Raw genomic sequence first — 13,176 nt, 5'->3', positions numbered from 1 at the left:
CTTTCAATAATGAAACACAAATATCTTAGAGAAATTTTAGTTGTACACTTGGTTGATTATGAGAACTTTGTTTTGTTAGTCGTTCGACTTTGGAGATTTGATTCCCCACCTTATAATTTAAAAAAAAAATTAATTCACAAATTTCATGTCTGTTGTTGCTGAACAAATGCCAAACCACAAGGTCCAATGACCATAGTCGGTGCCCCATGTGGGAGTTTGTTCAAAGTTTACGATATCCGGAGAGGACTTTTATTGAATTACATTAAATGCTTGATCTACAATCTTCACATTTTACAACTATATATTAGGGAGTAAGCTTTGTAGGAGTGACTGCTTATATTTGTCAGATTCATTACACATACTTCTCTTAGTACTTCGTCTTCCTCGTGTATCAGTACTAGTATTATTTCATGGTGAATAGTGTGGAGCTTCTCCATCCGTCCTTACCAAAAGAAAATTGGTGGCGAGATAACTATGTCTGTCAAATAGATGGTTTCTGGTTTCTTCCTAAATTTGTGCCAAGAACTTTTCGTGTTCTTAATGAGTTCAAACCACGTAATAATGATGTAATTTTAGCATCCTTTCCAAAAACTGGGACAACATGGCTTAAATCTCTTCTTTTCTCTATCATATATCGATCCTCCAAAGAGTCATTAGTCAACCACAATCCCCACGAGCTTGTTCCTACGCTTGAGGTCCAAGTCTTTGGAGGAACTGAACCATCTCCAATTGAAATTGAGAATCTAGATTCAAGGAGGCTCTTCTCTACCCATATTCCTTACCAGCTTATAGGAGAAACTCTTGATTCATCTCACTGTCGAGTTGTTTACATTACCCGAAACCCAAAAGACACACTGGTATCAATGTGGCATTTCACAAATAAATGGAAGGACGTAGAAGATGGGCCATGGCCCCTTGAAGAAGCCATAGAGAAATTTTGTGCTGGAATATTTCCTGGTGGACCTTATTATGACCATGTTATGGGATTCAAAACGGCAAGCTTAGAGAAACCTGAAAATATTTTCTTTATAACTTATGAGGAGCTAATGACAGACACAAACACTCATGTCAAAAGATTGGCTGAGTTTCTAGGATGCCCATTTGACAGAGAGGAGGAAGTAGAGGAGGTTGTGAAGAGTTGCAGCTTTGACATTCTGAGCAGCTATGAAGTGAACAAATCTGAAGATTTTCCTTCTTGGTTTCAAGTTCCCTATAATTCTTTCTTCCGACAAGGTGTAGTTGGGGATCATAAAAACTACCTGAATGCTATGACAATTGAGCGTATTGATGCATTGACAAGAAACAAGTTTCATGGAGCTGGTTTCATATATGGCATTTAGTATTTTGTGTTATGATTTTGTCCTGAAATTCTAATCTATTAAGACTCTCTTTCTCGAAGGAATGGAAAAAGATTGTAAAAAGGAATAAATTTTCTTCATATGCCTTATCCTTTTCTTAGAGGAGAAGTTTTGTACTTGTATAAATTGGCATTTTCTTCTCATAACAACAATAATAGTATCCACAATGTAGTCATTAAAGAGTCTTGTTTATGAGAAGATTTTTCTCTAAATAATTTTTATATTTTTATCCTAGTTTTTATATGTAGGTCAATTGACCAAACCTCCATTATAGTATCATATTTTAGTATAATTATTTTCTTGTCTGATTTACCGTCCACCAGCTTTACATTGTAAGATTTCGTATGCACCATATTATTTCGATCCCAATATTTTATTCTCTCGTAGGACTCATGCAGAGTCCAGTTTGGAACCTACTTGTACAACCATCAAAAAAAATACCGTTGTAATGAAAAATCTGTTGTGAGGTCACATGTTAGAATGTTTAGTGTTTGAATTTTGATCATCGAGTCCTTTGGTTGACTTCCCTTTAATGGTGGAGCATTTTCAGTATTTATAGGCATATGACAAAGTTGATATATGGAAGCCCCAACCGTTGTTGGCTTTTATGTTTAGAGTGAATTTGCCCTTCATAGATGTGTCAAGCGTTGCAATTTAGTTTAGCCACCTATCATAGTATCTCTCCATTTCCTTCAATTAGATTGAATGTCTTACTACTTACTAGTATCCGCTAATTAAATCAAGGATACGATTTATTTGGTTAACTAAAGCCTTCTACCGAACCTTGGCTGCTAGACTGGAATGCGGTTCCCTCACTCTAAAATTCCTGCTCCTCGCCTCTATGTTGTCTTCGCTAATGGAAAAATTGTATTTAGAAATTTTGTAGTGAATTTAGCAGAGCTTATAACTTGTACAACTGGTTTTGGAATGTTGTATATCTACTTGAGATTGTTTGCTCTATATAGAAATTTCTGGTTGACGTTTAATAGTTAATTGGTTAAAATTCTATTATTAATTCAATAACTATTAGGCTTACCTAATCTTAAAGAGTAGGTGTTATCACGACTTCTAAGGAGGGATATTGGGTCGTGACAGAAACATAATAAGTTTATAATCTCATGCAACAACGAAATTCTACTTTAATAACATCACTCACTATATGCCATGTTTGTTGATGATACATTATTTTTAATATTAGGAAGTGTAGTTTCAAAAGTTAGAATAATAACAAAATTACCCAAAATGAAGAAAATAAAACAAATAAGAAATAACATATATGAGCAATTACATGGAATCACAAGAAGTAAGGTAGAGAAATAAAATATATATAATATACAAACAAAATATATTTTACAATTAAAAAAGAAATTAAAAAGTAAAAATAAAATAAAAAATTAAAATAGTAAGAAATTAAAATAATGGAAATAAAAAATTATAAAGAAAATAAATAAAAATAAAAATAAAAAGGAAAGAAATTAAAAAGTAGCATTGTAACTACACAGTGTAATTATCAATTCTCACCTCCCCCTCGAGAATTGGAGAGTATAATTATACCTCTAAAATAACAACCAATTATATGTTAACGAAGTAATTACTTGGTGAGACAAACATGTCAAACTGTGAAATTACACCCATATCTAATTCCTAGGTGGCTTGCCAAACACGCTCTTAATTTAACTATATTTGGATTATATGTATTTAAGGGACAACTACTCCATTTTTCTGGCTTGGTGAGTTCTCCTGATTTTTACATTGAGTTGTTGGAGGAGAAGGAGGAGGATGAAGAAGAAGAAGAAGAAGAATGATATTTTGTGATTTGGTCTATATATTTGCAAAATTTTATAAAATGGGGACAAACTTTGAACTCTGGCTTTCAAAATGAACTCTAAGTCAAATTTTGGCTTCACTTGGCTTGGCTTAATGGATATTGAAAGTATTAAGATTACATGGGTATAGTCGGGAATAAGAGAGAATTACATATAAGTACTACTCGTACCTATACATTGCAACCACGTGGCTCAGTCACAACTTCACAAATCTCTAGCCCAAAAAATAATAGACCAATAATGCAATATAAATATGAATCTTAAATATACGCCTAGAAGATTGGACTTCATCAATTTTAACTTTTTTTATTAAAGCCAATCACCCAGGTTCTCATTACCTGGAATGTTGGGGGGTTTAGCGAGACCCCTACCATGTCTATTCCCACAAAAACATGTTACGTACAATGAAGGGGGACATGGACCTTACCTCCTAACAAAACGATATGAAAGGCAAGGTAATTAATCAAAATATATCCTACCTCTCATATCTACAAAAGAATGTACATCAGCTCACAAAAAAATTGGCTTTATCATACCTAATTCTGAAACTAGGTAGTTGCCATTTATCCAGCTGGAAAGGTCCTTTAGCATTTCCTGGGAGCTACTGGAAAGTGTAATAATAGCCACTACTCCCGGTTTTTACTGTATTTTTTTGCCAAAATATCATCCACTTGATTTTCTTCTCTGGAGCAGTGTGTAATGTTAACTTTGACATGGTTCATGAGCCTAGTAATGTCTTCAATCAGGCCTTTTAAATGAAGGTTCTCGGTGTTTCTAGCAATGAGCATGTTGGCTACTATCTGCGAGTAAATCTCCATATAGAAGTCATTATAACCCTGTTATATACACCATTGAACTCCTACTTTAACGGGCATTGCTTCAGTGCTATTGTTTGTGTTGCTTTGGACTGGCAAGGAGAATGCCATTATCAGATCACCTTCTTCATTTCTAAAAATGCCTCCTATTCCAGCTCTTCCCGTTTCTTTTAAATATCTTCCATCAGTATTGATTTTAATCGTTCCAGTAGGGGGTTTTCGCCAAGTTACTTGATGCACTATTGGAGTCGAGTTCCAATGCTCTACTTTTTCACAGAATATACGCCATGACATGTAACTTTGCATTTGGGGAAGGCCATGCACAAAGCTGCTTGGATAGTCCACATCACTTGATGCTCCATTTTTCTCGGTTGAAAATTCTTTTGCTCGCCATATTTACATACTGTCCAACTTTTCCATATTTCCCAGTTAATAGCTAATGGTGCTTCTCAAAGAATGAACTTGTGAATATTGTTCTTAGACTTCTCGTCCCACTAAGGTTTGATAACTCTTCTAACTGGCTATGTTTCATATTTGATGCCCATAGGAGCTATGAAGCTATTCCAGATAAATTTGGCTGCATCCCCCTCAATGAAGACATGTTGAATGGTGTACTCTTTAGGACTCTAACAAAACCTGCATCTAAAAACAATTTGATTACCAAATTTATCAATAATTTAATCAAAAGGAAGCTTACCGAGGTACAATCTCCAAGAAAGGAATGAGATTTTTAAAGGTATGCAATTGAGCCACATCTTATTTAAAGCATCCTTCTTCTTCTCCCTGCTTCTAATCTTCTGCCAAGCACTCTTGTTAGTATAGTGACCGCTAGATTCAACATCCCAAATAGCATAGTCATCCTTTTTAGAATCTCAAAGAGCAATGTCTCTGATTTGTAGAGTTGTGTGGTCATCAAGTGTATTAGTAAACTTCGTCATATCCCAGCTGATGGATTTTCAATGTCTTTGCCTTATGATTCTTATGTTTTGATGATCTAACAAACTTATGTTAAGAACCAGATAGAGAACCTGGCTCACTTGGTACACATCTTAAATGAACGAAGTCTAGTCTGATCTCCAGCAAATGAACTACTCAAAAGAGGAACACAATAGGGACCTGATCCCTTGGTGTTCTCTAACAGAAGTACAAGTCAACTATACAGCTAGAAGGAAATTTCAGAAAGTGATTGTCTGCAACTGTACACGCGATAGTGCAGCAGACAGTACAACAGTCACTTCTCATTAGGAAGAAGTGTGTACCAAGAATTGACATCTCCATTGTGATATCTTTTGTAGTATAACAACCTGGTGCAATAAACAAGACATTCACTTAAGCATTTAGTGATATCCTCTCAAGAAAAAAAGTGTTCATCCACCATTGAAGTCACAAGTGTGTCAAGAACAAGAAGGCAACTCCACTAAAGGATCAATTTCACAATGAGTCTATGTGTATCCGTAGTTGAGTTGTAATCTTGTTATTGTTCTTCATTGTAACTCCTATCTTGCTTTCTTAGAAGCTGTGTTTTAGGAAACCGAAAAGGTACAAACCTGTAAGTGTGTGTTATGACTAGAGTTAGTCATAAGTTAAAGTCTTTGTAACTAGAGAGTGACAAAGTGACTTGTGGTAAGAGTATCACAAGTTAGTTCAGTTGAAGTCTTTGTAATAGAGTCATTACAAAGTGGCTTGTAATAGTGAGATTACAAGTTTATGAAGTTGAAAGCCTACAAAGGTAGGTCATAATTTTTGTCCCTTGAGTGGGATTTTTCCATGTAAAATCCCGTGTCTCTTTTACTTACTGCTCCATAAGTGTTTTCAGTAGAAACTCATAGAGGATCAGGTGCTCTATAGTTTGGTGAACTCATATAAGCTAACAATTGTATCATAGCGGGTTCTTTCTAAAAGGTTAACACCTAGAAAGGATCTCAATGGTTGCTCTACCCAACTTTAAGGAAGGACAATCAACCTACAAACCTCCTAGATTCAATGGTTAGTACTACGGCTGGTGGAAGACTCGTATGCATGATTTTATAATGGCCGAAGATTCAGAACTATATGATATCATCTGTGATGGTCCACATGTTCCTATGAAGAATCTTGGAGAAACTAGACCAATGGTGCCGAAAGACAGAAAGGAGTACAGTGTATTGACAGAAAAGCAGTAGAAAAGGACTATCGCGCCAAGAAAATCTTGGTATGCTGTATAGGACCTAATGAGTACAATAGAGTCTCATCTTGTGATTCTACCACAAAAATATGGGAAGCATTGCAAACCGCACACAAAGGAACTACTAAGGTTAAACAGTCTAATATTGACATGCTCACCACTGAGTATGAGCTCTTCAGGATGAAGGATGATGAGTCTATACAGGATATACATACTAGATTCACATCCAACATAAATGAGCTTCATTCACTTGGAGATGCTATTCCTAGAAACAAGCTTGTAAGGAAAATTCTCAGTGTTCTACCTCGTTCTTGGGAGAGTAAGGTAAATGCAATCACTTAAGCTAAAGATCTACAAACTCTAACCATGGATGAGCTGATTGGAAATCTGAAGACATACGAGATGAAAAGAAAGAAAAACTGTAAAAGGAGAGAGCCAAAGAAGGAAAAGAACCTGGTACTCAAGGCTGAAAACAGTGACTCAAGTGAAGAAGATAGTGATATGGCCTATCTTACTAAAAGGTTTCAAAAGATGGTTCGAAGGAATGACGGTATACCAAAGAGGGGCAAGTCAAGTAAGGTAAGGAACAATAATCTCTATCACAGATGCGAAAAGCCAGGGCATTTCATCAAAGACTGTCCACTTCTGAAATAGGAGCAATACAAACAAAACCCTGACAAAGAAGCAAAAGGGAACCCGGTTCCAGACAAACAATTTAGTCAAAAAGTGCAGTTGAAAATTTTGTGAAACAGGATCTTGCTGTTTGGGGAGACTCCTCCAGTGAATCAGAAGGGGAACCAGATGCAGAAAATAGCTCCATGATGGCAGTGGAAACTGAAGAAACAAAATATGGCTCGTTGTTTGCGTTGATGGCTCAGTCTGACGATGATGAAGAGGATGGAAATGATGAGGTAAATTTCAGGGATGTTTAGAGAAATCTGAAATCCTACTCTTCTAAGAAGTTAAGGTCATTAACAAATGTTCTAATTGATGCATATTATAGCATTGATAATGATAAGGAAATCCTGACCATAGAACTAGGAAAATTTAAATAATCTAGAGATGATCTGGTGGTCTGTTTAGTGGACCTGAATGAGACCATATCCATCTTGAAAAGGAAAAGGAAGTTTTGAATGAAAAAATAAATAGTGTAGAAAATGAGAGAGATGATATTATTGTAGTGGTAGTTGTTATTGAAGGAAACTATAGAAGGTCTTAGCAATAAGAAACACACTCTAGAAGAAAAAATTGTAGCTACTAAGCAAGAGAGGGATGACTTTTTGGTAATAATCACTGACCTAGAGGAAACCATAGAGGGACTCAATTTAAAACATAAGACTGTGAATCTTGGGAAAGGGAATGAAGTGGCTAGTGAGACACACATCAAGCTTGAGAAGGAATTAAATGATGTGAAAACTAGTCTATGTGGTTAACTTGAGAAAAATAGGCAACTTCAAGTTGAATTGGAGAAAGTAAAAATTGATCTTGAGAAATCTCTGAAGTGGACCTGGTCCTCAGATGTTATCACTGCCATATACTTCAACAATAGTGGAAACATGCAGGGAATCGGGTTCCAAAAGGAGAAAACTCCCTACAATCCTCACAGCAACTACGTCACTGTTCTTGATAACTAGATATGTACCCACTGTGGGAACAATGGGTACTTCAAAGAAAATTGTCAGGCCAGGGTTCAATCTGTTCAGAAAAACAAAGTGTTTACTGAAAAAATGACTACTAAAGAGGGACCAGGTACCTCTCGCAAGAAACAAATATTGCCTGCATGGACTAGAAAAGCCCTCATCCATCCCTTTTCTCATAACAAGGGACCCAAACTAGTTTGGGTTCTTAAATCTAACCCATTATTTATATGTTCTGGGAACAGTGAGAAGAAGTGGACTGCAATGGTTCACGAACAGTGGATGCTAAAAACACTATGGACTGTCTCTCACTGAAAGCCCTGCAGAAAAGAGAATGTATCATGTATATGTATAATAAAAAAAAGGAAAATGAAAGTGGGGTACATTCTCAATGTTGAAAAGATGGAAAGTCTGTGTCTCAAATCTGTGGTAAAGGGAGTAAAGTGGAGTTCTTATAAAAAATGCACACAATTACCAATCTGGTAACTGGTGAAGTGGTCGTAGTCGCCAAAACAACAAGAACATCTACTTCGCTGACCTTAAATCCCTACAAACTGGTGATATGAGCTGCTTAAAGGCTGTTGACAATGATGCTAAAACTTGGAATAAAGGATTGGAACACTCAAGGCTCCCACTTCTGAATGAACTGACTCAGAAGAACCTAGTTCGTGGACTGCAAAATTCTAGATCCACCTGGACACTGCTTGTTAGAGGAAAGGAAGAGATTTTGAAGTATGTGCGACACTTGTCAAGAAGATCCAAGTGGATATGGAACTGAAGGAAGCGCGTATCAGATCTGACCACAGGATAAAATATGTCAATACCAAGATTTGATGGGTCTAGTAATGGAAATGGGATCACTCAAAATTTCTCAGCACCAAGGACTGCAAAGCTAAATGATGTTGTTGAAATGTAGAACAATATTGTGGAAGAAATTGACAATGCTCATCAATAGAGGAATTGCCAAGGAATTCTAGGCAGAAGCAATAGACATTGCTTACTACTTGGCGAACAAGTATATGATCAGGTCCTTCCTAAAATCCCCAAGAACTGCTCAACGAAAGACAATCAAGGATAACTCTCCTAAGAATCTTTGGATGCGAATGCTATGATCTCAACAAAAGAAAGGACCAGCTTGGGAAATCTAATACAAAAACAAAAGTCTACAAATTCTGCAACAAAAGAGCACAGTGTGTGGAAGAAAGTGTTCATGAGCTATTCAAATAGACTCCTTCTTCTAACAAGGAAGGAAACAGTAACGATCAAGATAATGAACTACTTTCTGTCCTTGGGAAATATTTGATGTTCCAAATGGGAAAACTGATATGATAAGTCAGATGAAGGACACATGTGATGAAAATGCAACATTCTCTTCCACTTCTCAAGAGGAACCTGGTACTTCAATTACTACCAATAAAGCTGAAGAAACAGTTGAAGATGTAGTACAAGGAAAAGTACTTTTGGAATGGCCAATTTCTATGATTATGTATTATGCCTTGGTGCACAAGGCAGCAAACTCAGTGGTCCTTGAAATGGCTAAACCTGAATATGTAGCTGTAGTATCCTATTGTGCTCAACTCTTATGGATTAAGTAGCAACTGGAGGATTTTGGGGTGTTAACTGATTGGGTGCCTGTTCTATATGACAACACCGGTACACTCAGTTTGGCCAAGAATCCAGTACAACACAAAAAGACCAAACATATTGATGTGAGGCATCATTCTCTGAAGGACAATGTGGAGAAAGGGTTGATCTATGTGAAGTTCTATAGCATAGAAGACAAAATTGCAGATATCTTCACCAAATCCTTGAGTAGGGAACTTCATAAAAGAAACAAGGTGAACCTGGGGGTATTGAAGCCAAATTGAGAACCTGATTCTCCATCAGTTGGCTATGAAAACTACCTTCAGGTAAAATGAGCTAAAGTGTTTTCTAGCCAAGCCTAACTCACATCGATACCATTGTAGGTAAACACGCATGACGATCATAGAAGCTAAAGGTGCAATTATGAATTGCCAAAGAAGAGCTGCTAAATTGTTTTTCAAAAACTGTTCGGGCATCAGGTTCCTGTACCACAGGTTAGTAGTAATGTGTTATTTTTCATGCTTTCTCAAAAAGGGTTAACAAAATTAATTCAACTGCCACATCATCCAACTTTTCAAAATCTGCATGTCATGTCTTATCTTTTAAATCCCTTCATCCTTTCTGCACGATAACGTTTTCCCACAAACCTACTGCCATTTTTAGGACTGTTCAGAACCCGTTTCTCTCTCTACTCATCATTAGCCCTTCTTTACATAAAACTCTTTTTCTCTCTCATAGCAAGTCATGAACCTTCATCTCTTTTGTATCTTTGTGATCCTCTCTTCATCTCTTTGTCACTCAACATCCCTATCAAATCCTCCTATAATGGAAACCAAACAATCGCTTCCTTCTCCCACCATGAACACCACTCCCACTTCCCTATCATCCTTAAAGTCATCTCCAGAAATTCACACTTTCACTCCTTCCAATACTACTGCACCCACACCTGTTTCCTCCTCATTTTATCTAGTTTTTCCTTTTCTATCAAACCATGTTTCCCTTCCATGTATTGAGAACCCCATGTCTCCTCATTCCTCTAATCTCATCAAAGAACACTCATGAGATGTTACCTCTCAGGTGTCATAGGTCTCTGAGGATGATCCTGATTAGTATCTGAACTCCTCCATTTTGAACTCAGTGGCTCTCACAGAGTCACTAGAAAAGGAAGAAGCGCATAACATCATGGCTATCACTGTTGAGAGTCTGATGAATGAAGGAGCATATCTCTAGTTTGAGTATAAAGGGGAAGAAACTCCATTCCTAGGCGATGAAAGAACCATAGTACTCTTTGAGTATTTAACCCATGAAAATGTCCCAGGAAAACCTGCTGGAGAACCTAATTCTCTTACAGGTAAACCCACTCCTGAACCTCTTGATTATCCTAAGCACTTATAATCCTATTCCAAGTCACCCACTATCAGGTTGCAGTAGAAAGAGGGCTACAAGTCTACCTTGAAAAAAAGTAAGAGGAGTGTCAAGACAAGGAAGAAGAGGTTAATGAAACAAGAGGTATTTGTGACTTGCAGAAGTATTTCAGTAGATGAGGTTGACAAAGATGCTCTAAAGGAGCTCAGTTCCTTAGTAGAATGACCTATAAAAATCCAGAAGTCTGTGGATGGAGCTTCCGATGAAGCTAAGTTTAAGAAGAGTGTAGTTGAGCAAGCTATGTCTGAAGGAGATCTTGTGGGGCTGGTAAACCAGAAAGGGAAGTATGTTGAAGGATCTGGAAAATGAAAATGGGCAACTGTAGGGGAACCTGGTTCTATGAAGACCATACCCAGTGACAGTGGTCTTTGGCAGGAGAGATTAAGAACTCAAAAATTCTTATGGGGTCGTACATTTTATCCAGCAATTTCAGAGATGGCTGGTATGAGGCAAATTCTGGAAATAGTGGAATTTCAATAATAGGAGAACTTGTTTCAGGGGAACATGCCTTTGGTGTATGAAGATGCGGTACAAAGTTTCTACGCATCTCTCTTTACTATTGAGGGGAATCACATCTGTGTGCTAGTAATGGAGTAGACATTGTACTTGATGCTTCAGCATTAGGGAAGGTTCACCAAATTCCATGTGAAGGAATGTCCTTAGTCAAAGGTGTCTATGGTGTGAACTTTAGGAGAGGTATCATGAAAGATCAAGCTATTCAGCAGGAGGAATAGGTGCATAAGAAGGTATTACTCCCTGAGTATCAGCTTCTCTTTGAGCTAGTTAACAAGGTACTTTTACCTCATTTTGAGAGGCGGTCTATTGCTACAAAGTCTGATATGGTCCTAATGGAGGCTCTTGATGATTTTGTCCCAATCAATCTGCCAGCAATCATGATAGATCATATGCAAAAGGTAGCAAACTTTAAAGGAGGAAATCATGGGCTACCATATGTCTTTCTCCTTACTCAAGTGTTTAAATTTTACAAGGTCCCTTTGGGTAATCCCAGAGTAGACATGCAAGCAAACATTCTCTAAAACCACTCTAGAAGAATGTGAGTGCGTAGAAAAGGTTGGTGGAAATATCTCGACCATTTCTCAGCTGATCAATGCTCATAATGCTGCTTCTAAAGAGATCAGAAGATTGAGGGCTCAGAATTCCATACTAGAAACTCATGTCAGTCAAGCGGTTAAAGGACCCAGTTCCGTTAATGAAGAAGTTGCCCACCTGAAAAAGGAAAATGATAAGCTTCGCGCAAAACTGCTTGAAGAGCAGCTGTCTGCAAATGCCCGACTGGACCTGGTTCTCACAATCATTGATGTTTCTCACTCCTAGTCTTCCTCTTCTAGTGCCTCTTAGATACCCCCTAGTGACCATTGTCTTCTATTATGATGTTTGTGGCTGTTGTTTCTATTTTTATTTGTCTTTTTGTTGATGGCATGCTGGATCTCACTATTCCTGCTCCTATTTTTCTTAGTCCATTGTTAATATCATGAGGCAACTCTTCTTTTTTGCTTGTACAATGTTGTTTTCCTTTGGCTTCTGTTTTTCTATCATGTTGTGTGCACATATGTGGCATGAGTTGGCTGTGTTAGACTTCGTTATGTTTTTTGCCTGCTTATTTATTTTTAATGATGCCAAAAGGGAGAAGATAGATAATAGTGAGTAGAGTATGCATTGTGATATTAGTGAGTAGTGTATGCACTATGATAGTGGGTGTATGTATTCTGAATTGGGGGATCAAAAGCAAAAGGTCAGTGGGAACCTGTGAAGTTTCTGGTACCTCATCTAGTTATTTCAACTTTAAACAAATACTATCAATGCCTAAGTTTGTCATCATGAAAAGGGGGAAATTGATGGGTTTTCAATGTCTTTGTCTTATGCTTCTTATATTTTGATGATCTAACAAACTTATGTTAAGAACCAGATAGAGAACCTGACTCACTTGGTACACATCTCAAATGAACGAAGTCTAGTCTAATAAACTGCTCCAAAGAGAAACACAGCAGGGAATTGATCCCTTGGTGTTCTTTGATAGAAGTATAAGTCAACTATACAGCTGGAACGTAACTGCAGAAAGTGAATGTCTGCAACTGTACACGCGATAGTGCAGCAGTCACTTCTCATTGGAAAGAAGCATATACCAAGAATTGACATCACTATTGTGATGTCTTTTGTAGTATAACAATCTAATACAAGGCACAAGACATTCACTTGGGCATTCAGTGATATTCTCTTAATCAGAAAAGTGTTTATCCGGCATTGAAGTCACAAGTGTGTCAAGAACAAGAAGACAACTCCACTAAAGGTTCAGTTTCACAATGAGTCTATGTGTATCCGTAGTTGAGTTGTAATTTTGTTATTTGT

At 37.2% G+C, this 13,176-nt stretch overlaps 2 protein-coding genes across 2 annotated transcripts; both read left to right on the top strand.

Moving 5' to 3' along the window:
• Positions 1-410: 410 nt before the first annotated feature.
• LOC104243479 (cytosolic sulfotransferase 12-like) lies at positions 411-1,340 on the top strand. The gene has a single exon (XM_009798667.2). It carries the CDS (start codon positions 411-413, stop codon positions 1,338-1,340), a length of 930 nt encoding a protein of 309 aa, XP_009796969.1.
• A 4,642-nt stretch (positions 1,341-5,982) lies between these two features.
• LOC138889674 (uncharacterized) lies at positions 5,983-6,505 on the top strand. The gene is made up of 2 exons (XM_070173009.1): positions 5,983-6,012; positions 6,107-6,505. The coding sequence occupies exons 1-2, from the start codon at positions 5,983-5,985 to the stop codon at positions 6,503-6,505; spliced, it is 429 nt and encodes a 142-aa protein (XP_070029110.1).
• Positions 6,506-13,176: the final 6,671 nt, after the last annotated feature.

The sequence above is a fragment of the Nicotiana sylvestris genome, chromosome 4 (genome assembly GCF_000393655.2).
Source record: "Nicotiana sylvestris chromosome 4, ASM39365v2, whole genome shotgun sequence".
Taxonomy (NCBI): domain Eukaryota; kingdom Viridiplantae; phylum Streptophyta; class Magnoliopsida; order Solanales; family Solanaceae; genus Nicotiana; species Nicotiana sylvestris.
This window is presented reverse-complemented; position numbering and strand designations above follow the sequence as displayed.